We start from the raw sequence: 26,221 nt of genomic DNA, 5'->3' as shown, positions 1-26,221 counted from the left end.
CAAGAGGGGGCTCAGGTAAGTATTGGGGGGGGGGGGGTTGGTTTGCTGCACATAGAAAGTTAAATCTTGAGCCTTTACAACCACTTTAATATATGTGCCAAACCTGTTATGATTTATTAGCAGAAACATATAAAATAAAATACGCTTTTGGCAGCAGCATGTTACCCGATACATAATCAAAGCTCCAACTGTTCTGTACATTTTAATTGGCTCTAAACGCAAAACTTTCCCTGCATTAACCACTTCAATACCGGGCACTTTTACCCCCTTCCTGCCCAGGCCAATTTTCAGGTTTCAGCACTCTCACACTTTGAATGACAATTGCACGGTCATGCAACACTACCCAAACTAAAATTTTAGAATTTTGTTCACACAACTAGAGCTTTCTTATGGTGGTATTTAATCACCGCTGGGGTTTTTATTTTTTGCTAAATTAACAAAAAAAGACTGAAAATGTTGAAAAATAAACATGTTTCTTTATTCCTGTTATAAAAGTTTGCAAATAAATAATTGTTCTTCATAAATTTAGGCCGAGATGTATTCTGCTACATGTCTTTGGTGAAAATAACCCAAATCAGTATTTATTATTTAGTCTGTAGGAAAGTTATAGAGTTCACAAACGATGGGATATATCTGAAAATTGATAAAATCCTGAAGTACTGACAGCCAATCTAATTTCTTGAGGCCCAAATGTCAGGACAGTACAGATATCCCCCAAATGTCAGATCAATACAGTTTTCCCACAAATGTCAGGACAGTACAGATATCCCCCAAATGTCAGAACAGTACAGAGATCCCCCAAATGTCAGGACAGTACAGATATCCCCCAAATGTCAGGACAGTACAGATATCCCCCAAATGTCAGAACAGTACAGATATCCCCCAAATGTCGGAACAGTACAGATATCCCCCAAATGTCAGAACGGTACAGATATCCCCCAAATGTCAGAACAGTACAGTTATCCCCCAAATGTCAGGACAGTACAGATATCCCCCAAATGTCAGGACAGTACAGATATCCCCCAAATGTCAGAACAGTACAGTTTTCCCCCAAATGTCAGGACAGTACAGATATCCCCCAAATGTCAGATCAATACAGTTTTCCCACAAATGTCAGGACAGTACAGATATCCCCCAAATGTCAGAACAGTACAGAGATCCCCCAAATGTCAGGACAGTACAGATATCCCCCAAACGTCAGAACAGTACAGATATCCCCCAAATGTCAGAACAGTACAGATATCCCCCAAATGACCCCTTTTTGCAAAGTAGACAGTCAGACATATTTCATAAGAGGCATGGCGAGTTTTTTGAAGTTGTAATTTTTTTGTCATAATATTTCAGAAAATGAAGTAATTAAAAAAATTATTTTCACAATTTTTTTTTTTACATACTGTCACCAGTGCAGTACAGTATCAGCATATAACTGGTATGGCGGTGATCAGGGACACTGATTGCCGACAGTACGAAAAAAAAATTGATAATTGTTTTTCAATTTTGTTTATTTTTTTATTAAATTGTTTTCTCTTTTAAGATTTTTTTTTTCATATTACACTACGACCAAAGTAGTATAATGTTATCATAGTAACATTGTACTACTTTGGGGAAGTGATCAGTATTTTTATTTATTTTTTTACACAATTTGATTGCTTATAGCAAATAATTTCTTTGCTATAAATATGCATTTAACTGAATGAAATCGATTCATTCATGTTCTTGTTTGTTGTGATTAGCTGTGATTTGGCCACGGCTAATCACATGACACAGATGGGCTGTGATTGGCCCGGCCTGTGCATGTGATCACTGTGACCATTCACAGCTAGACAGACTTGTATACAATGGATGGCATGAAAGGAAGCCATCCATTGTATACATCTGTCATGTGACCTGCTGTGATTGGTCACAGCATGTTACATGGTACTGGCAAAGGGGCCGGTACACAGATCTGTCATCGGCCGTGTCCAAGGTACACGGCCGGTGACAGATCTCGCCACAGCGTGGCCCTGCGGGCACGCTCAAAGCGCGATCCGGGAAGGACATCAAATGACACCATCCTGGAGGGACGAGCTGGAGGGACGAGCTGTTAAAGTGGTTAAGGACACTGCCGCTGGATTCTTTAACCACTTGCCGTCTGCCTGATGTTTATAAACGGCAGGGTGGTGGCACTCCAGGGGCGGGTTGCCATTCATAAATGGCACCCACCTTTTCTAGCTGTGCGTGCTCCCTGGGAGTGCGCAGCACCGCGATCCAGTGCCCGCTGTGTCCTCCGGACACAGTGAAACACCGATCAGTGATCACATGCAAAGTAGTAAGCAAGATGTCACTTGTGACATCATTGCTTACTACGTGTGAAATCTGTGAATGATCACAGAGGTCACATGGTACAAGGCTATTCACAACAGCCTTGTACCATGTGACAAGGTGTGACCAATCACAGCTCACTCAGTATTTCTCAATGGCTGCAAGAATGCAGACAGAGAGAAAGAAAAATGATTGCTTTTACATCCTATATGGGTGTAAAAGCAATCACTGTAAAAAAAAAAAAAAAAAAAAAAATCTTCATTACCCCCCACGAGCAGTACAGTGTCACCATGGTGACACTGTACTGCTAGGGTGACAGTATGTAAACAAAAAAAAAAAAAACATAAATAATAATATAAAAAAAAAATTAAAAAAAAATAAATTTTTTTTAAATTTTAATTTTTGGTTATAAACTAATTGGCTTATTTTTTTTTTACTAAAAATATAACGGAATACATTTTGGCCAAGATTTATGATGAAAGATTATTTATTTGCAAAATTTTATAAGAAAAACACTTTTTTTTCAAAATTTTTGGACTTTTTCATTTACATAGCAAAAAAAATAAAAATCCCAGCGGTGAATAAATACCACCAAAATAAAGCTTTATCTGTCTCAAAAAAATGCTAAAAAATTCATATGGGTACAGTGTTGCATGACCGCGCAATTGTCATTCAAAGTGTGATAGCGCTTAAAGCTGGAAATTGCCCTGGACAGGAAGGGGGTGAAAGTGTCCGGACAGGAAGTGGTTAACAAGCTGCTACTGTGTGATAAATAACCGCATGAAAATATGTGATAATTACCACAAAACAGATATTTTACCGCAAGAGTTATTTACCGTAAAATTCTTAGGGAATTGCAAATAATTTACTGCATGCGTTATTTTACCACATTTTTTCAGTCATTATTTAACTCTGAATTGACCCCTATGAGTGTTTGAAAAGTCAATCTGTGATTTATGGGGTTGTTCATTGTGGACAGTTTGAATTATACAACATCTTCTGGTACTCTGATAAGCGTGGATGTGATATATTGGTGGTGATGTTTTACCCTTTTGCTGCCAAATTTCTCCCCCCCCCCCCGATATTATATACACATTTATTTATCATAGAGATTTATATATACATCCATAGCATAGACTCCGTAATTGTAAGATCTCCTCTTCCCCCATTTAAACGCACTCAGGCCGATGCAGCTGTGTTTGTAATTGGCCCTATGGACACATAAAGAGAAATATGGGCTCTTACACTGAGAGTGCCGAGAGTATACTTCAACTGCGCAAAACTCCAACATGTCTGCAAGGTCTGGGAGATGCAGCAGTGTCAGCTGGAAGGGTAAGGCACTGTGGGGCGCCCCCCCCAATACTACACTCTCTTTTGCAAGCCTTGTGTATGTATACAAAAACTCAATAAGTAAAAAAAAAGTAAAAAAAAAAAAAAAGGAAACAAAAACAGTTTCTAAATGCTATTATGTTATATGTGTAAAAGGATGGAGGAAGTGAAGGATCAATGAACTTGTATTCAGAATACAGTTCGTTCACATGGAACAAAGGATCCTTCATAAAGCCATTTTAGCATCAAAGAAAAAAAAATTAAATTGTACCTCCCAAAAATTAAATAAAGTTTTACTAAACCCGGACCCTGCATTCACTATATCCGGTCTCCCCGGACCCTGCATTCACTATATCTGGTCTCCCCGGACCCTGCATTCACTATATCCGGTCTCCCTGGACCCTGCATTCACTATATCTGGTCTCCCCGGACCCCGCATTCACTATATCCGGTCTCCCCGTACCCTGCATTCACTATATCCAGTCTCCCCGGACCCTGCATTCACTATATCCGGTCTCCCCGGACCCTGCATTCACTATATCTGGTCTCCCCGAATCCTGCATTCACTATATCCGGTCTCCCCGGACCCTGCATTCACTATATCCGGTCTCCCCGGTCCCTGCATTCACTATATCTGCTCTCTCCGGACCCTGCATTCACTCTATGTGGTCTCCCCGGACCTTGCATTCACTATATCTGGTCTCCCCGGACCCTGCATTCACTATATCTGGTCTCCCCGGACCCTGCATTCACTATATCTGGTCTCCCTGGACCCTGCATTCACAATATCTGGTCTCCCCGGACCCTGCATTCACTATATCTGGTCTCCCTGGACCCTGCATTCACTATATCTGGTCTCCCCAGACCCTGCATTCACTATATCTGGTCTCCCCAGACCCTGCATTCACTGTATCTTGCCTCCCACAGTACACACAACATGGAAATGCAATTACTGTAGTAAATATAAACTGCTAAATACCTTTTCTCATCAGCAGTATATAGCAGTCTTGTGAATTCTATCAGTGTCCAGCAGAGCACTGGTTAAACCTTGTAGGAGTTTTCATTCTGATCTAGGAGGATGCAGAACCCCTGACCTCTGTTTGGACAGCGCTGATTGTCCCTGTGCTGATCACATGCACTCTCCCAAGAGAAAAAAAAACCTCTCTAGCAATGCACACCAAACTGAGCATGTGCATGCCTACGGTTCAATTTTCAGATAAGTGGTGGTTGCTTGAAAAAGGGGAGGAACAGAGAAGACAGGATCAAACAGCCTTTTTACACAATGTGGAGGATTAACCCCTTAGGTTCCACAGTGAGTATAACAAGCATGCTTTACTGCATCTACAGACTGATCTTACTGTTGTGGGTTTAGTAACACTTCAACAAGAGAAACAAAACAACACCTCTTAGATTGTAAGCTCCCAGGATCAGGGCCCTCCTATCCCTCTTGTATTGAACTGTATTGTTGCTGTATTGTCTCCCGTTATAATGTACAGCGCTGAGCAAACTGTTGGCGCCATATAAATCCTGTATAATAATAATAATAATAATAATAAGGATAGGATAACATGCTGGGGGGTTTTACTGGCTGTAGAAAAAACCGTCAAACGCCAAAAACAGACGCTGTAAAAACGTCATGCCATGCAGGCACAGGGAGAACATGCAAACTCTAGGCAGGTGGTGCTGTGGCTGGGATTTGAACCAATGACCCCAGTACTGCCACGTGGAAGTGCTAACCATTTAGCCACTGTGCTGCCTGACTTATACATCTTGCTAATGTTCTGCGCTTCCTTTGCAGAATGTCTCCTAATAGCAGCGATGGCATCACCTGAGATGTACAAGATCCCCCCATCCAGCATCTTTCTGTCTCTGTTGACTGAGGAACCCCCAGACACCCCGACCAATGGAAGGCCAGCACAGGGTGTCAGCACTCTTCTAGAGGGAAGTGACCTCCTGAGCTTCAGGAAATTTCAATGCACCAGTCAGGGCAACAAGAACACTTCAGTACTGTGTCTGTGGACCGCCAGTGATCAATATGCATCGATTTATGATGAATACAGAGAATTAAAGACACAAATTCTGTCTGCTCTCCCTTCTGCCATACATATAGCAGGTAAGTTTTACTATTTATTTTCATATTTATTTCAGGTACTTATATAGCGCCGTCATCTACGCAGCACTTTACATATATATTGTACATTCACATCAGTCCCTAACCCTCAAGGGGCGTACAATCTAAGGTCCCTAACTCACATTCATACATACACATACTAGGGACAATATAGACAGGAGCCAATTCACCTACCAGCATGTCTTTGGAGTGTGGGAGGAAACTGGAGGAAACCCACGCAGGCACAGCAAGAACATGGAAACTCCAGCCAAGCAATGCCATGGTTGGATGCTGAACTAACGACTCTAGTACTGCCAGGTGGAGGTGCTAACCATTTACCCACTGTGCTGCCCCCATGCTACTAGCATCCTTTATTTACTTGTTCATCAGCCGTGTACACCAAGACATGTCTAAGGCTTGATTCACACCTATGCTTTTTGCATTGTGCTTTGCATTTTTACACGTGCATGTTTGCCGCGTTTTGCCACATTTTTACCACGGTTTGTGTTTTTTATTTTAGCTTTTTTTTTTTGTTAAAGTAGAAATTTTTTGTTGCAGGACAATGTGGTAAAAACGCTGTAAAAACACACTACATGCGTTTCAGCAACTTCTCTGTTGAACTCTATTGTAGCAAAAATGTTGCTTTTTGCATTTAAAAAAAGTCCATGACTCTTTCCAAAAATGCATCAGCGGTTAAAAAAAAGTATAGATGTGAACATGTCCCAAAGGAAACCATGTTAAATGGACTGCAGTGCGTTTCTGCAAAAAGCACTAAAAAGCGCATTGGTGTGAACCAGGGTGTAACATAAATGTAAGATTCGGGTAGTTGAGATGTGATGTGATCAGTAGAAATATGTAATTGTAGATCTAGTTTCATTCCATGTTATTACAGATCAGTGCTCACTATTCAGTCAGAGACATATGTTCACCAATTAGCATCTGAAAGGACAGAGCAGCTTCTAGGCTGGAGGTGACACCTAGATGCCAATAAAACATTCTCACCCATGTAGCCAGAGTTTGCCACCTTCTAGAAATCTAAAAGAAGAGCTCTAGTCATATCAGGTTCAAGAAACCGTAGGGGACCAGGAGAGGGCTCCCAAAGGTCTGCCAGCTCTGATTTATATCCACAGATCAGAAGAATCTATTTCATCTCTCATAAAAGCTAAAATATTAGTTGCAGAATAATTCTTTCCGATTGGACACACTGTAGGCTTCATCTATATGTAAAAGTGTATTTGTAGCCTCTGTAGAATCCCAGAGAAATGCACAAAATGGTTATATGGCGCCTGATTGTGACAGTGGAACAGTGTTTGTTACTATCGCAATCGGAATGATGTGCTGGTGTCAGAAATTCTATCCCTGACCTGGTGATCCGGACTGTTTCTGGCCCATTCAAGATTGCGCACTTCAGAACACAGAATGTCCTATGGGCTGGTACAGGAAAACCCCCCCAGGGTTGATTGGCCAAGGGCTAAAGTCCAGCCCACATCCATATTTCAATAAATTGAGGACCCTGAGATATGGACGGTGTGATTCGTATGGAGCCAGTTCCATATGACTGGCGAATTGCGGACTTTCTTTGACTTGCTCCAGTCGTAGGATAAAGCTTTATTTCTGTTTTTAATCTCTTTTTATTTCATAGTGAATAGCCAATTGTGTGTCTTTTTATCTTTTTGTATTTTCTGTAACTTTTTTTCTTTTGTATATATTTTATGCACTGCCCACTTTTGAATATTAAATCATAAAATTAATAAGTGACTTCTGTGTACTAAGCTCGGGCTCATTTCCCTGGAGAGATTGTTGTATTGTAGTGTCTAAGTGCTCAGTCTAAATTCATTGCCAATCTGTATGCAATTGCACTGCGTGTTGGCAAATTGCATGCAGATTGTAAAGTAGCAGATCTGCCAGACGGAGATCTGTGTGTGTGTGTGGTGGCCCAGTGGAACAGTCTGTGGACAAACTGTTGGGTGGTGACAAGCTACCATATGTTGTGTGTATGGTGTGGGGGTGTGTGGACAGTGGAAGAATGATTAACTCCGGGGTTCTAGCTTATAGGATAGCTGGAGGAATCCTAAAAGGGTGTGCCAATTGCTAGAGTGCTCCACAACCCTTAGGCTGGCCATACACTATACAATTTTCTGTCCAATTTCGTTTAGATTTACCTTCAACTGTGTAGTGCAAGGGCCTGCTTAACTGGATACAACTGAAAGTGTTGTTTAGGTGTGACCTCATATTATAAGGTTTTTGGTAAATCTAAAGCAAAATTCTCAAGAAAATTGTATAATGTGTGGCCAGCCTTAGAGTGTATCAGATTGTATATAAGATTCATATCTGCCTGTGTGTGGTCAGCCAGCTGGATTGGAGTGGAATCTCCCTCTAGTGGTGGCCAGAGGTAGTGCGGGCTGTGAAAGTGTATCACGGCCAGTCTTATATGCTCAAAGTAAGTCCCCCTCATTACCCCAAGCTGCGGTACACGCCTCGGTTAGCTAGTCTCTGTGGGCATGCGTTTGGTCCGTGACACAGGGGTTAGCCTAATCAGTATGATGTGCAAAGTCCAGAAAGCCACAGCAACCAATCACAATTCATCTTTCAGCTAATCACAGTGGTCATGTGATCAGGAAGACCGTCCTGCACCCCTGGTGTATAGATTCACTTAAAACAGGGGTGGGCAACTGTGGCCCTCCAGCTGTTGTAGAACTACAAGTCCCATGAGGCATTGCAAAACTGACAGTTACAAGCATGACTCCCAAAGGCATGATGGGACTTGTAGTTCACTAACAGCTGGAGGGCCACAGTTGCCCACCCCTGACTTAAACAGATGCCAGGGCTGGGCAGGAAGGGGTTAAATCCCTTGTTATTAAAGGACCAGTCTACCCAAAATTGGCATTTCAGTGTTTGTAGATAGCGGAGAGTTAGAGCACCTGACAGTCTCTTCTGTCTTTTGGAGACTCTATTGGTGGGTCTGCAAACCTAGAGGAGTTCCCACCATCACTGATCGAATTCTATTTTAAACAAACATTTATCATATTGCAGCTTACCAATCCTTAGATGTAATGGCTGCATTTGTTTTCTTTTTCAGGCTTTCTTTCTTTGTTGTTGTTGTTTTTTTTAAAGAACAAGCTGTCCTGCAAATGTAGCTATTAGAGAGTTAAGACAAACCAATTACCACTGACAGGGGTGCTTACAATGATCAGCTTTTATTTATTTGTGTAAAACCGCTGTCTGAAAAGGAACAAAACTGTTGCTGTTACTGCTTGTGTAACTGCAGTGGTAGCTGGAGTTTGACTTAACTTTGTTAGTGTATCTAATCCTGCTAGTACGTCTAACACTCCCCTCCTCCTAGACTGACTGCTGCTGTCCAAATGTGCCTCCTGTGTGCCGTCATCCAGAGTGGGGGCGCTCTAATATAGGAGGTGTGTTACTGGCCAGATCACCAGGTGAAAACAGAGAGGCAAAAAGCCAAAAAAAAAAAGAAAACTAATGCAACCACCACATCTAAGGATTGGTAAGCTGCAATATATTACCTTTTGGTTTTGGGTTTAGTACCTCTTTCATTTACATTATGCAGAGTGTAACAGGAGGACCTGAAATACACAAAGATGGATGGGGACATCTAGAACTCCCGACTGAACAGGAACAGGAGTTGGGACTTCTAGCAGAGAGATCTCATTGTTGGAGTATCCAAGACAGGGGCCAACTGAACCCACTAGGCTCTACCTGTAACCAAAATATTACGTTTGAGTGGATTGGCCTTTAACCCTTTTTGCCGCCACAGGGGTTTTAGCCCCCGGTCACATCAAAGTCGATTTTGAAATTGTGCGACTTACAGTGAAGTTGCACGATTTCAAAATTGGGTGACCTGCCGATTTCAGTTTCCAAGTCGGAACCGCACCGATATGACCGCTCTAATAGCGGACAGTAGGGTGCGACTTGGCATATGATGTGAAAGTCGCAGGGCATGCAAATCGCATGCCAAGTCGCACCCGATGTGACCGGGGTGTTATACACAATCTGGTGACTACAGACTTCTGCCTGTCAGGTGAAAGCAGTCAATCGGCTGAGCTGCCACCTCGATTGCTTCCACAGCCCCCAGTACAGGTGCACCCCATGCATGCTCCTACCATGTATCTGGGCTTGTTTGCCCATCTGTGGGCCCGGGGAGCACCATGGCGGGTGCCCAGTGGGTTCGTTCACTCTCCTCCCTTCAGGCCTAACATTATTTTTTTAAACGTGTGCAAAAAAAAGAACTGCAAAAACGGCGAAAGGGTTAAAGGGATTTCATCTATGTACAAATAAAAAAGCCTACAAAAGAGAAATAAAAAAAATTGCTATTCTATAATACCGTGGACACAAATACCAGCCAATTAAATTGCTTTTTTAAAGCAATGAAACTAGAATATTGATTGGTTGCTTTGGGAAGTTTGTAGTATATCATGTATTTTCTCTTTCTCAGATCACTCGTGGAACTTGCTTCTCTGGAGGAGGGAGAACAGCAGCCATGTAACCTGCGAGATACAATATATGAAGGAGGAGGCAGATATGAATGAGGAGCTCAAGCTTAACCTGTACTATGCTCGGTACGGAACCTTCACAAATATACTGGAAAAAATCCTTCTATGGGACCTGATGGGTAATACATGACAGCTAATGCATATTGTAACACAGGCTTTCTACAGAATTTCCAACTCTCCATCATTTGGAGGGACCAAACCAAATTCCTCTGTTCTGTTGTCTTCCTTAATTGATCCCTTTTTTTGGACTGATGTTGACCTTTCTAAAAATGTATTTGTAAAGGAGGGTTTGTATACTTTTTAGGACAAGACCCCATCCTGGCATCAGTCAGTTTGAGGTGGCATTCCTTACCCCTGGCAGGAAATACATGGAGATATTGATGGTGGAGATGCTAATGTAGTAGTGTATGAAAAGAATAGAACCATGGAGAGCTCCAGCAGGTGGTTGTAGGAGAACCCACATGTCTTCCCTACAACGGGAGCCAGTTTAGGGCCCATTCCAGTTAAGTGGTATAGTAACTCTGTGAATGCAGCTTGAGGCTACGGACTAAGGCCCAGATCATTGATGACCATGTTCCTCATCACAGGTTAAATTGACACTATGGAAGAGATGTTTGTCAAGCACTCAAATGACCTGAAGGATAAAAGTTCCAAAGCTTCTTGGCGTTGGGTTAGGCGAGCTTGGAAGTTCCTAGGTTTTGAGCATAACAAGGCCTCTTCTGCGAGTCTTTCCACGGGCTGCCTTGTTTCCTGGAAGCAACTGGATAGGAGGTGGTTGTGAGATTAGGCATTTCCTCCAGGAATACGCATAGAGCATAACTCCATCAGAGAGCTGGAATTGTTGGATTCTGAGAGGCCTACAATCATTAAGTTGTTCCTGTGGGAAAAAAATTCTAAATCATCAAGTTTTTCCAGGGTATATTGCCTGTTTGGGAGGCCTGCTAGGCAGCTGATTGGGTAGATTGCACTTCATCTCCTAGGTCTGATAGATGCTGTTCAGCTTTTGAGTCGTTTGCCATGGTCACTCTGTTCCTTCCTGAGCTGTTCTATGCCCATGGAAACTGCTCTGTCCACTGCCGCTGTAATTGTTGGAGACAGTAGTGCAGCCACAGCCTGTGCAATCTTGCTGCATTGATCCTCTGCCAGAGATATCGCTGTGTCTGCAGCCTGGGGCTTCATGTCTGTGTTACCTGTGTCCATGCCGTTGGCCATCTTGGCTGCTTGTGAGCCAGCAGGTGGAGGAGCGGGCCAAGTGGCAGATATGAGACTGGGAGCGGTGGAGACCAAGTACCACTCCATAGATAGGTGTCGGGGGAGGCAGGAAAGACCACAGGTTGGCGTCCTAGAGCTGTATGGAGAGTGTTATATGCCGATGTTCCCAGAGCTGCCATCCTGTGTGCCCTCTACATGTGGCGCCAGAACAAGGGAAGTGTGGAAAAGATGTTAATCCTTTACCATTATTTGGACCCTGTAATACCATTTTACCATTTAGTAAAGAAAGCAGAAAAGTAAATTTCCCTACTGGACATTCTGGTAATGGGGAAGCTGTGATGAATGTGATGAAGATGGAGTGAAGGGTGTGTATACCCCTGTAGGTGTGTGAACAGCGAGGGTATCTGTACTGGTGTTCTTCCTTTGACCATCAGAATGCATGTTGGGTAGGTGCAGAATGGTGCGCCAAACAGAAACCTTGCAGAGTCCTGGATTGCAGAAAATGATGTATTGCAAATGTTGTAAAACAGTACAACAAGCCCAGCGGGGAGCTCATCTGACCTGGGCGCTGTTACAACAGATGAAGCGGAGAGTCAGCAGTGAGTAGGCCTGAGCTGAAGACAGTACATGTCAAAAACAGCAGAGTGTAGCCTGGCCTTTCCAAATTAAAAAGGGCTTCCAGACATTGAAGACTTAGGCCCTACGCTTTCCCGACTCCTCCAGAACCTACCACTAGTTCTGTCCCTGACAGAGGGGTGTCCTTTCCCTACACTAGCCACTCGCAAAATGCACATCTAAACAGGGACTTCATGACTCTTCATGACCCAAGATGGCCACCAGGGTCACCTGGATCCAGCATAGCCAACCAAATCGCTGCTCCAGGGGACCGAGGAAATAGAGAACCCCACTTTCTCTTGACTCCCTCCTTCAGCTGCATTGCTGTTATTGATGAGCGCCACCTGCAGTGGAGAATGTAGATTGCACCTGAATACATGTGGAGGATGACATGTCCTGGAAAATAAACGAAAAAGTCTCTCAACAGATGCAGGTGAAGTTCCTAAGGACTGTGAGATTCACATGGACTTTGGGCCACATGATTGTTTACAACCTTTTGGCCATGGAGGTCACAATATGGCGACATGTTCCCTAGCTACAAAGTAGAGGTAACTTAACCCCCTCAGGTCCACGATCTGCAGTGGGCCCCCTGGCATAGAAATGGGCTTATCAACCTTTGCAAGGGGGTGCTCCATAACTATTAACTATCAAAAGTGTTATAATTCACTAAGTAATTCAACCTCTAAATTATTGAAGTTGTTCCGGACAATCAACATCTGCCTTGACATATTCTGTGGTGATTGGATTCAGGTGTTTGTGCTTCCTGTGTGAATATACAGTAAATACAGGGTAAGGTCCGGACTCTCATTGGAACATAAGAAAAGGCTTGGCTAAGCTATGAAATATCATCACCATTACAGGTCAGGTCCAGTTGAATGGGAGTACCCCTAGCTACTGAATTAGTTTTTTTGGAAAAGTCAGTATAAAGGAACACTAGTGGTGAATAAAAGCACTTTTACCCATTTATTAGTTCTTATAGTCCGTGTAACTCATTGCTTGTCAGGGATGTGTCCATTACCTACATACTTTAGCTAGAAGGTGTCCCTCTTTCTCACCTCAGAAAGTTGAGCGGTATGACAGAAGGTCTCAAAGCCCATTTCATAACAACTGTGATGCCTTTGATCGACCTTTGGGCGGGGCCTACCTTCGCGCCCGCATGTGAGGTACCTTTGCCTTGTGTGTGCGAGCTTTTCAATGTTCGGGAATCAGGTAGGGCTACGTTTATGCACAAGCAACATTATGGCCGTACTCCAGCTTAGAGATGAGCTGTACACCGTATGTGGCTGTATGATCTACAGAGTCTCTCTGTGAATGTACTGTCCTGTGTGACTACACACCTTGTCTGTGAGATGCTGCATTTAGGAGGGACATTGTGGAGATCATGTCCTTTCCACCAGTCCAGTGTACCTCTGCCACCTCACTCCCAGTGACAGAATGGGGTCCCGCTGAGAGCCTGTGAGGACCTCATGCATGCTCTTCATTAACTCTTTACTCTCTCCTGTACCATGCAGCTAGGCTGTGGGTCTCCTTTTAGCACCCTCTAGTGTGCTACTAGAATAGTGTAGTGTATTGCAGGTAAAATCATTGTGTATGACTTATGGTAACTGTGAGTCTGTGATTGAAGTCGGGTTTTGGCAGGTCAGCTGGATGACTTAACAGGTTGTGGCTCTTTCACCTCCTCCTGACTCTGGAGGACCATAGAACCTCCCAGAAGTTGGTAAGCAGGAAGGGATGGATACCTAATATGCATGTTTATGGGAGTCTTGCCAATCCCAGGTTTGGAGGCCCTGGTAGAGTGGTAGACTGGCCCATAAATATGGGAGAGTCCGGCTGACAGAAGAGTTGGGTAGAAGATGAGTGCTGCGGGGACTGTCGGTGCCTGGGAGGGGTCCCCTAGGCCTGGGCTGGCTCAGGAGGATACATCCAGCAGTGCAGCATGAATGGGATTGAGACCTGGAGCAAAGAGGACAGAGGGAGTACATCAGCTCCCTGGGATATACAAGGAGAAAGACTGCCACATGTAGCAAGCTTTAAAGGACAGCGCTGGGCTTAAATCTTTATCCTTGTTCTGGGAGATCTTCTGAGCAGCCAGGAGGGCTGGCAGTGTCTGTAGGCTATGGAGATGGGAGCAGTTCTACATGGGAGAGAGAAGACATCTCTGTATGTGGTTACAAGAAGCTAAGCTGATTTTTGAGGGGCTGCTAGTTCCTCGCCCACAAACGGCTGTTGCTACTGATCCGCAAAGACTGATGACTTTCAAGGAAAAGAACAGTCCAGGATATGTTTTTGTACATAGGAAGGAAGTTGTCCCTCCCTTTGTTGATTCAAGCCAAACTGGGCATGCCATAATCCCCGTTTCTCTATCCAAGTTATTTCCCCTAATAAAATAACAAAACCAAGCCCATGGACCAGGGGCAGACTGACAACTCATGGGGCCCCCGGGCAATAGGGGATCATGGGGCCCCTGTGTCCTTGCCCAAACTCAAAAAAGCCTATGAAAAAGGTACCAGGGGCATCTCATGGTGCCCCCTACTGACCCCAGGCCCTCGGGCAGTGCCCGAGTTTCCAAATGGTCAGTCCGCCCCTGCCATGGACTTGTTACTGTCTCCTAGATGCAAGTCTGTGTGAAAGATACCTGTTGCCTAGCTGTGCAGAGCTTAGGCGTACCTATAACACAGTGGCCCTCACAAGGGTAGCCCTACATCCATAACGCAGGTTTGGTCCAGAACTCAGGGAGCCAACTGCTGTGAAAGAAAGTCAGCGCACCTTCCCCCCACTACTGGAGGACCCTGCAGCCAAGCTGGGTACTATGCTTCATAATTGGCTGTTATGTACTTTTCACTAGTTAACATTTACCCATAGCAACTTCAATCCTCTTCCTACTTGTCTTGCTGAATTAAGCTTTAGTAGTGGCTTTTCTTCATACCCCATAGTGCTATATAGACCCTGTTCTTCTGATACGCCAAAATCTACCGTGCACCTCTTTGAATAACTTCAAACCAGGCTCAAAAAATTTAAAAGCTTTACTGAAGGTGCTTAACCCCCCCTGGTGGTATTCCCAAGTGTAGCTTGGGGTAAACTTTCAGTACCAGAAGCGTAAACCCTGAGCTATACTCGGGAATACCCTGCAGCGTTGCTCTGGGATCCCTCCAGCGTTTACCTTGTCCTTCACTCCCGCGATGTCCCCCCTGCAGCGTCCCTGGCCATCTCGTCCGCCCGATGCCGGCATCCGTCTTTCGGATTCCGTTTCCTGCGAGTGTTGGGACGTACGGGGGACAGAACCGGCGGGAAATTCAAAAATGTAAAAATTTGACATTCACTCAATACACTAAAATCTGATAGTGTTACATTACTGTATCAAACCATTTCACATACATTTTGTCCCGAGTGCTTTGTCCGGCGCCCTGCCTGTATTCTGACTGTTCTTTCTGCCTGGAAACTGAGAAACGTCCATGGCGTCCAAAAAGCGTCCCTTTAAGTCAAAAGCGGTTTTTACACCAGAACAGCAATAGTAAATCAGAACCACTTGCAGAATTGAGTGATAATGATTCGTGGGGGAAATTCGTCATCAGACACTGAAAACGATTTTGCGACTGAGCTCAGCGATGTGCGAACTTGGCGCTATATTTCAAATTTCAGTGTTTTTGGTTTGATTACATTATTGAATTAAATTTATTATTATTATATTCTTATTATTTATGATTATTTATTATATTATAATTCATGTTTCAAATTTTAACATACCCAGGATGTTTACTAGAATCTGACAGATTTCAGTGAGTTATTCCTAAGAATTACAGGCCTACAATAAAAATACAACATATTTCCATTGAAAATAATGTGCCGCTTTGAGCACAGAAATACTGACATAATCACACCGCTAGGGAGGTTAAAAGAGTTCAAAATAACATGAAGTGCAAATGATTCAACCTAGCTGTCGAACTGTATCTGCCCAGGCATTCCTGTCACAGGCATGAGTACACATATGGAAATTCCCATAGAACGGTAGTTGTCTGGTAGCCCTGTGTTCCGAGGTAGATTCTTCATAGCCACTACAGTCCATGGCAGCAAGCACGAGTCACAAGAGTGGGCTCTCTGTGGGTCTCATTCCCCCTTTTCATAGCACACTGGGTATGGAAGGCAGGACCTAAAAGCCCAGGAGAGGAGACCCCTTGTTAACCCCTTCTTTACCTGGGCAGAATAAATCACTGACTTAAAACAAAACCCAACTTGTAGGCATCCTATCTACAAAACAGTAACAGTCAAGCAGTGGAAAACGATGGCTAGAGAACAGACTTTTGAATCTGTGTGAGAGACACTTTAGGGTGTAAAAAAACTTTGCATTGCTGTTCATCTACTGAAACCTCTTGCAATTTTTTTATGTGGGAAAGGGGGCAAAATCTAAATTTTCTCAGGCTATATTCTCTTCAGTTTGAATGTGTGAATGTGAAATATACCACATTATGGCTACTAGATGGCGCTGACTATCATAGGAAATAAGTATGCACCTCAGCCCCATCTAGTGGCCATAATGGAGTATGTTCCGCATTCACACATTTGAAATGCAGACAAAATAGCTTGAGAACAATCAAATTTTCCCCATTCAAGCAAAATTAATTTAAATGCAGTTTCACTGGATACACAGCTATGCAGATCTTTAATAAATACAGCCCTTGATGTAACAAAATTGCAGCTAATTGGCTGAACCAATTCCAAGAACTACAATTTGCCACACATGATCAACTAACAGACTTCAATGCTCATAAATGCAAACGCCAATAAACTGTGATCAATTCCACACTAAAACCTAAAAAAGTTGAAATATTCCTCGAAATATAAATAAGTTGTTTTTGCTCTAATTGTTCTAGCTGAGGTCAGAAGGTGAAAGCGGCATCCGATTGGTTGCTTTGAACTAGTATGCCCCCCTCCCCTCCCTGAAACTTTTTGAATCCCTGTGTTTTAGTTGAACTTCTTTCTTTGTATGGAATTTTATGTAGAATTGTTTCAATATGTCGGTGGCTCGAACACAAAACCCGAGAGGTAAGCCAAATGGAACAGTATGTCCCTTTGCAGGGGATTGAGAAAGATTCAAAGCACCCCATTGTCCGCATGACGCGCTGGGCCGTAAACTATTTATATTTATTATGCCAAGATCCCAGCAATGTGCTTTTCCGGGAAAATGAAGTCGGTGTTTTCTTGCAAAGTCCTGTACCATATGTGAAGCAGAGCAGAGACTTCTCTTCCCGAGAAATGAAGATTGCTGTCTATCGATGTAGCAATTATGATATACAAGCTCTTCAAGCACTTGAAAACCCTCTCTGTCCTGCAGTTATCTTATTACAAAGCACAGCTGAAAGTGAACTTCACCGTAAAAAGCTAATTGGTCTCTTCTAGTGCATTAAAAGTAAACTGCGCTGATACAGAGATTGTCAACTGCTCAAAACATTCATAAATCCTAAAGTACCTAGAGCAGCCTTTCTTAACCATTAGCCCTAAAAAGAACCCCTACAGAAATTTCAGGTCTCCGGGAACCCCTTCGATAACCAATTCATTGGGTGTGAGTGAGAAAAAATGCCACTTACATTGGTGACCAATGGGAAGATTGAACCCTCTCATCATATCACGATTCGACTACTGCAACTCCCTCCTCACTGGCCTGCCTCGCCGCTGGCTATCCCCGCTTCAGTCCATCCTGAATACGGCTGCCAGACTCATTCACCTTTCCAACCGCTCCATCTCCGCCACCCCCCTCTGCCAATCCCTCCACTGGCTTCCGATTGCGCAACGGATCAAATTCAAAATCCTAACACTGACGTACAAAGCTGTCCACCATACTGCCCCGAACTACATCACTGACCTAATATCCAAGTACCACCCAACACGCACACTCCGCTCCTCACAAGACCTCCTTCTCTCTAGTTCCCTGGTCTCCTCCTCCCATGGCCGCCTCCAGGACTTCTCCAGGGTGTCACCCATCCTCTGGAACTCCCTGCCCCAACCCATCAGATTATCACCTACTCTCCTCTCCTTTAGGCGCACCCTGAAAACCCATCTCTTCAGGGAAGCCTACCCCACCCCCTGCTAACCTGCCGACCTCCTCCACTCTTCCTACCACTCCATCCCCCACAGCTCCTGTACCACCATCCCCTCCCTCCTAGATTGTAAGCTCCAAGGAGCAGGGCCCTCGATCCCCTCATGTTTTGCATTGTATTGGTATTGTTCTGTCACATGTTCTGTCCCCCTTTGTAATGTACAGCGCCGAGCGAACCATTGGCGCTTTATAAACACTGTATAATAATAATAATAACCCTTGCATTGTTGGTCAGTGAGAAGATTGCCCCCTTACATTGCTGGCCAGTGGGAAAATTGCCTCCCTTACAGTGGTGGTCAGAATGCCACCCTTACAGACAGATCATTGTTGTCATACAGCTAGTTCTGCCAAGTGGCATTGGCGCCAGGGCTAGGCAGGCACCATCAAATAGGAGGTCAATCAACAGCTCTAAGAGGGCCCCTTTAGATTGGTGGTCAGTGGAAGAGGGCTGCCTAGAATGGTTGTCAGTGAGAAAAATGCCCCCTACATTGGTGGTCAGTGAAAGAGGACCCCCTTTAGAATGGTGGTCAGTGGGAGGAATACTACTTACATTGATAGTCAGTGGAAGAGGGACCCCTTTAGAATGCTGGTGAATGGTAAGAATGCTTCTAACATTGCTGGTCAGTGGGAAGAATGCACCTTACATTGGTGGTCAGTGGGAAGAATGCTCCTTACATTGGTGGTCAGTGGAAAAGAATGCACCTTACATTGGTGGTTAGTGGAAAGAATGCCCCTTACATTGCTGGTCAGTAGGAAGAATGTTCCTTCCATTGGTGGCATTGGTTGTTAGTGGGAAGAATGTCCCTTACATTGGTTGTTAATGGAAAAAATGCCCCTTTCATTGCTGGTCAGTGGGAAGAATGCTCCTTACATTGGTGGTCAATGGGAAGAATACCCCTTAGATTAGTGGTCAGTGGGAAGAATACCGATTACATTGGTGGCCAGTGGGAAGAATGCTCCTTACATTCGTGATGAGTGGAAAGAATGTTCCTTACATTGGTGGCGAGTGGGAAAATTGTCCCCTTACATTGGTGGCCAGTGGGAAAATCGCCCTCTTACATTGATGGCCAGTGGGAAAAATGCCCCTTACATTGGTTTCCAGTGGGGAAAATGTCACTTACATTGTGGCTAGTGAAACGATTGCCCCCTTACATTGGTGACCAGTGGGAAAATCGCCCCTTACATTGATGGTCAGTGGGAAAATTGCCCTTTACGTTGGTGACCATTGGGAAGATTGCACCCTTGCATTGGTAGCCAGTAGGAAAAATGCCACTTAAGCTGCTGGCCAATGGGAAGATTGCCCCCTTACATTGGTGGCCAGTGGGAAAAATTACCATTACATTGGGGGGGATGTGGGAAAATTGCCCCTCTTACAGTGGTGGTCAGAATGCCACCCTTACAGACAGATTGTTGGTATCAGGCAGCTAGTTCTTTGAAGTGGCACTGATGCCAGGACTATGCAAGTACCATCGAATTAGAGGTCGATCAACCGCAGCTCTAAGAACTCCTAGCAATCTCTGAAGGAACCCTGGTTGAGAATGCCCGGCCTGGACAACCATGGTTTTATAAAATGCACATCATTGTTTGTTCATTAAATAATTTTGTATTTGATTAGACAGCTTAAAGCCAATTTTCACCCCACCCCCCATATTTTGTTTTTTAAACCCCTGCTGGTGGTGTGTTCAGCACATTTCAGATAATCACCCACCCAACAGATCCAGAGTTGTCCAGCTGAGGTCCTCTTCTCTTCTGGCAGCGCTTGGTCCTGTGCCACCATGTTTTGCTCTGACATCAATGATAGGCTGACAGCTGTTCCAGGTTTAGCCCGCATGCCTTCCAATGACACGTCAATAGGCTTGCCCTCTCCTCCATTCCTGAATGAAAGGCTATTACTCAAATATTCCAAGAAGAAAGGGAGCACAGTGCATGTCATTCACTTAGGCAAATGATATGCAAGGGGGATGGGACTGGACAAATGCTTAAAAAAAATGTATGAGGACTGGAGGAGGGGTGGAACAGAGGGATAACATTTTGGTGGGTGAAGATCTTCTTTAAAGTTTGCATGTGTAAGATTTCCCCATGTGTTGTCTATTTAAAACATTTAAATATTGTAAATAAAGAAAAATACCTGCTAACCCTGCTAGAGATCCATTGACCTTCCTGTAGTGAACTAACAAAGCTGCCTCTGCTGCACTGAAATCCCAAGCAGTGTTGTCAGCCCTGCCTGCATTCTCCCTGCTGCACTGCAGAAATAAATAGGAGCATGTAGTCCAGCATAGTATAGGAGAGTACAGCTGGCTATGGCCCCTGGGCTGAATGAGAGAGACCCATAGATTAGGATAGGAATATCCCACTGCCAGCTACTGTATTCTAACAGCCAACATCTAGCCAATACCTGAACAGTGACTGCCTCAGATTTGTCTGCAGTCACTATTTAGCTGACTTTCTCCTTTAAATGTTATCCAATTCCCAGGAATCCCTTGAAGTTCAGCCTGCTTTAGCATATAAAGTATGAAAGTCACATCACAGACTACTGTTGTAAAGTTACTCTTCAATTTTAACCCGTCCACCTCATTAGCATAGACCTGATGTCTTATACTCACCCACCCATGCTGTACAGCCCCAGAGGAGCTGCACATCCGCCACTGCAAGCTCTCCTGACTGGTTCCTTCCTTTTTCTGTGCACACATTGACAAAGTCCTATTCCTTCTTTTGGAGAAGTTATCTATCGTTGGGATACATGATCCCATTGGGAACAAAGTTCCATTCCGTCTTATGGAGAAGTTATCTATCGATGGGATACAAGATCCCATTGGGAACAAGGTCCCTTTCCTTCTTATGGAGATGTTATCTATCGTTGGGATACATGATCCCACTGGGAACAAAGTCCATTTCCTTCTTATGGAGAAGTTATCTATCGTTGGGATACATGATCCCATTGAGAAGAAAGTCCCAGTCCTTCTTATGGAGAAATTATCTATCGTTGGGATACATGATCCCAAGGGGAACAAAGTCCCATTCCTTCTTATGGAGAAGAGATCTTTTGTTGGGATACATGATCCCACTGGAAACAAAGTCCAACTCCTTCTTATGGAGATGTTATCTATCGTTGGGATACATGATCCCATTGGGAACTAAGTCCCATTCCTTCTTATGGAGAAGTTATCTTTCGTTGGGATACATGATCCCATTGAGAACTAAGTCCCATTCCTTCTTATGGAGAAGTTTTCTATCGTTGGGATATATAATCCCATTAGGAACAAAGTCCACTTCCTTCTTATGGAGATGTTATCTATCACTGGGATACATGATCCCACTGGGAACAAAGTCCCATTCCTGCTTATGGAGATGTTATCTATCGTTGCGATACATGATCCCATTGGGAACTAAGTCCCATTCCTTCTTATGGAGAAGTTATCTTTCGTTGGGATACATAATCCCATTAGGAACAAAGTCCTATTCCTTCTTATGGAGAAGAAAAAATACAATATAGTTTACTTTTAAAACACCATGGAAAAATTCCATATTTTGGGAAATCTTTAGTGTTCCAAAAAAATAAGATCCCAGTGCCATCCACCTAGCTTTTGTTAGGTTTCATATGATACATAGTAACCTGTATAGGACATATGTTCCTGTATGAGTCTCTACTATTTCGGTGACAGCGCTCACAGCAGGGGAAGAATTTATTAAGCTCACTCAGCAGGTAATGGGGTTGTTCTCCACTCTATATGCGCCATCAACTGTAAATTACCGCTGAACTTTTCTCCTAATTGCACATCATTTTGATGGATTGTGCTCTGTACATATAGAATGTTCACACTTTCCACTTTACCATTATACAGGACAAATATGGACGGAGAGAGAAAAGCTGCTGATTGCCATTGCCTGGGATATAAATCATGTCAGTGTGTCATACAGCCTGTAAGAGACGACGATGATTCCTATATCCTGTGGATGGAAATTGTCACTTCTGTCAATGCTGTGCTCTCCCCGCCAATGTCTATGGAAGCTTCTGCTATTAGTAAGTGACATTTCTATTGAATACATCATATATTTTGAATTGGTATTACAGAAGAGACCTGGGTTTAGAGCGCATTGATTTTCAAACTGTACCTCTGACATAGGCTGTGAAAAACACAAAGCAAAAGGCACCAAACTAATTTGTAGATCCAAATGTAATATTTCATTTATTAGTCAAAGAAGATGTATAAAATACCCAACATGTTACAGGTTTTACTCAGGTGCCTCTTCTTCAGGGATGTGAAAGATCGCAATAAACTAATATAATTAGTAAGATTATGTATCCAAATGGAAATAATTATATAGATAAAAACATATAAAACACAAAAAAGACCCGGACGAAATACAATTTATATAAAGTTAGGATAAAAAAATAAAACTTTTCTATAAAATAATAAAGTGTGGCAACCCGATTTAAAACCAGGCTGTTGATTTGCCATCTTATACATCAGAAAAATCTTACAGTGCTTGTAAATCTCAGACATGAAATCGAAACAAAGCATATTCCTCTATAGTGTGTACTTGTCTCAATCCAGAGCACTAAGAATTATTTCTGTCTGCTCCTTCGTTCCACTGCTATTAGCATGAGTCACTTCTGACAAGTTTTCCTGACACCAAGAGAAAAATGGTGACAAGGAGGGACCTCCAACAGATTGATAGCCTCAGCTCTGTTCCTGTGAGCTGTGTGACGGGGGGGGGGGAAGTCTCTCCCCTCCAATCAGCCCTCAGAGCTCTCCTCACTGAGCTCTGCAGAGTGTAACTTCAGCTCCCCACCCCCTTTTTTCTGAACTCAGACAAGCTGTAAAAATTCAAAACTTTGAATGGATGTAGAGAAGAGAAGACTGCAGATAAACAGGTACAACTTATGTAAGATGATTTGTTTCATCTCTGGGTATCACCTAAGGTCAGTCACTTCACTGGGTATTTGTAAGGGTTTACAACCACTTTAACCTCCCTAACGGTATTCCCGAGTGTAGCTCGGGGTAAAATGTCTGTACCAAAAGCGGTAACCCCGAGCTACACTCGGGCTTACCATGCGGCGCTGCATAGGGAGTCCCTGCAGCACTTACCTTGTCCTTCGCTCCCGCGATGTGTCCCCTGCAGCGTCCCGGCCATCTCCTCCGGCTGATGCCGGCATCCGGCTCCTGTGTTCCGGTCCCTGTGACGTCAGGACTTACGGGCGGCGGCGGGAAATTTGAAAATTGTCATTTTTTTCAAAACGATTTTACATAGTAAAACATTGCTGTTTCAACCCATTTCACATACATTTTGTCCCTACTGCTTTGTCCTGTCCCCTGTCTGCATTTTGAATGTTCTTTTTGCCTGGAAACTTAGAAAAGTCCATGGCGTCCAAAAAGCGTCCCTTTAGGTCAAAAGCGGTTTTAGACCGGCTAGAGAACAGCGATAGTAAATCAGAACCACTTGCAGAATTGAGTGATAATGATTCGTGGGGGAAATTCGTCATCAGGCACTGAAAACGATTTTACGACTTTGCTCAGTGATGTGCGAACTTGGCGCTATATTTCACATTTCAGTGTTTTTGGTTTGATTACATTATTGAATTAAATGTATTATTATTATATTATTCTTTATGATTATTTATTAAATTATAATTTATGATTTTGTGTTTCAAATTTTATCATCCCCAGGATGTTTACTAGACTCTTGTTCAGACAGATTTCAGTGAGTTATACCTAAAAATTACAGCCTACAATAAAACAAAACTACATATTTCCATGCAAAAAAATGGTACCGCTTTCAGCACCAAAAATTGGAAATAATCATACCGCTAGGGAGGTTAAAGCTGAATTCCAGGTATGGATATTTTTACAGAGGTACATTGGTCCAGCTTGGATTAATGTAAGTATGCATATACCATACCCGGTCAATCCCTGTGTAAGTGATGAATCACTGTAGTGTCCACTACTTTCACAATGATCCTTTTTGTCTTCCATGTCCCATGCACAGGCACTATTTAGAGAATGCCTTGCATTTTCTAAATGAATGCAAAATGTTCTCTGAGCGGATGAGGGGTGACTGTGATGTCACCAGCCTTTCGACCTCATCCAACCAGAGAGTGCTTTGTATTCATGCAAGGCGTCTTCTGAATGGCACCTGTGCCAAGTGAGTGACCTCCTGTGTTCACTATGCAGCAGGGAAGCTGCTCGATATGGGTCCTGGAAGACAGCAAGGATCACTGTAGTAGCAACAAATACTACAATGATTCTCCACACCCACAATAGTCCCTCAAGTATGACATATGAATATTTACAGTCATGGCCAAAAATATTGGCACCCCTGAATTTCTGTCAGATAATTCACCAGTTTGCCCAGAAAATTGTTGCAGTTACAAATGTTTCGGCATTCTCATGTTTATTTTTTTTATTTGTATCGGTATGACAAACAAAAAGCCAAATCTGACACATTCCATGCAAATCCCCAAAAATGGACCAGACAAAATTATTGGCATCTATTCACAATTGTAAGAAATAATTGCATTCCAACTTTGTGATGCTCCTGTAATTTGTAATTATACTCACCTGTATCAATTAACAGGCGCTGACAATATAGACATCACACCGGCAACCAGGTTAAATGGTGAAAAATTGACTCAGCCTTTCTGTTGTGTGTCTCTGTGTGCCACATGGAGCATGGAGAAGAGAAAGAGCAGCAAAATATTGTCTGAGAATTTGAGAACAAAATTTGTGGAAAAGCATGGACAATCTCAAGGTTACAAGTCCATCTCCAGAGATCTTAATGTTCCTGCGTCCACTGCGCAAAACATTGTCAAGAAGTTTACAGCCCATGGCACTGTAGCTAATCTCCCTGTACATGGGCAAAAGAGAAAAATTGATCAAAGATTGCTATGAAGGATTGTTGGAATGGTGGATAAAGAACCTCGATCACCTTCCAACAAATTAAAGCTGACCTTCAGGCACAGGGTACAACTGTCAGCTTGCACTATACGTCGCCATCTGAATGAAAAGGGTCGCTGCGGTAGGGGAACCAGGAGGACCCCACTGCTGACACAGAAACATAAAAAAGTCAGATTGGAGTTTGCCAAAACTTACCTGAGGAAGCCAGAATCCTTTTAGGAGAATGTGCTGTGGAGAGACGAAACAAAATGGCAGCTTTTTGGTAAAGCCCATCATTCTACTGTTTCCAGAAAAAGCAATGATGCCTTTAAAGAAAAGAATACAGTCTCTACAGTCAAACATGGTGGAGATTCACTATAGGTTTTGGGATTGCCTTGCTGCTCAGGCACTGGATGTCCTGACCGTGTGCATGGCATTATAAAATCTGAAGGCTACCAAAGAATTCTGGGGTGCAATATAGGGCCCAGTGCCATAAAGTTGGGTCTCTGTCAGAGGTCATGGGTCATTACAGCAGGAGAATGACCCAAAGCACACTTTAAAATGCCCCCAGAAATGGTTTCAAACAAAGCGCTGGAGAGGACTGAACTGGCCAGCAATGAGTCCAGATCTCAATCCCATAGAGCTCCTGTGGAGAGATCTCAAAACAACAGTCTCCAATCTGAGAGACCTGGAGCAGTTGGTGAAAGAAGAGCAATCCACAATTCCAGTAGAGAGGTGGAAGAAACTCATTGATGGTTACAGGAAGCCATTGATTTTAGTTATTTTTTCCAAGGGGTGTGCTACCAAATAGTCCATTGTGGGTGCCAATAATTTTGTCCAGCCTATTTTTGGGGTCTTCTGTGAAATGTGTCAGATTTGGCTTTTTTTTTCTCCACTTTTTTGTGTCATACCGATACAAACAATAGAAATAAACATGAGAATGCTGAAACATTTGTAATTATAGCAATTGTTGGGGTGAAATTGTGCATTATCTGACAGAAATGCAGGGATGTCAATATTTATGGCCATGACTGTACATTGATCCAAGCTGGACCAATGTAACTATGCCAAAAAACATACCTGGAATTCAGCTTTAAATCAAATCTTTGTATGAGATTGCTTTAATACTGTATATGTTGATATTAAAAAAGTTGGATTCATGTATATATTCGTGTAA

At 43.3% G+C, this 26,221-nt stretch overlaps 1 protein-coding gene across 1 annotated transcript in view; it reads left to right on the top strand.

Annotated features, from left to right (window-relative positions):
- Window positions 1–26,221, top strand: part of LEPR (leptin receptor) — a 154,896-nt gene that overhangs the window by 60,244 nt on the left and 68,431 nt on the right. Inside the window, exons 3-5 of the mRNA XM_089687952.1 lie at window positions 5,429–5,743; window positions 10,194–10,317; window positions 22,012–22,190. Coding sequence (XP_089544078.1) covers window positions 5,429–5,743; window positions 10,194–10,317; window positions 22,012–22,190 — 618 coding nt within the window. The remainder of the gene's footprint in view (window positions 1–5,428; window positions 5,744–10,193; window positions 10,318–22,011; window positions 22,191–26,221) is intronic.

This window comes from Staurois parvus, unplaced genomic scaffold (genome assembly GCF_062004578.1).
Source record: "Staurois parvus isolate SC_StPar_1 unplaced genomic scaffold, SC_StPar_1.0 ptg000441l, whole genome shotgun sequence".
NCBI classification, from domain to species: Eukaryota; Metazoa; Chordata; class Amphibia; order Anura; family Ranidae; genus Staurois; species Staurois parvus.
This window is presented reverse-complemented; position numbering and strand designations above follow the sequence as displayed.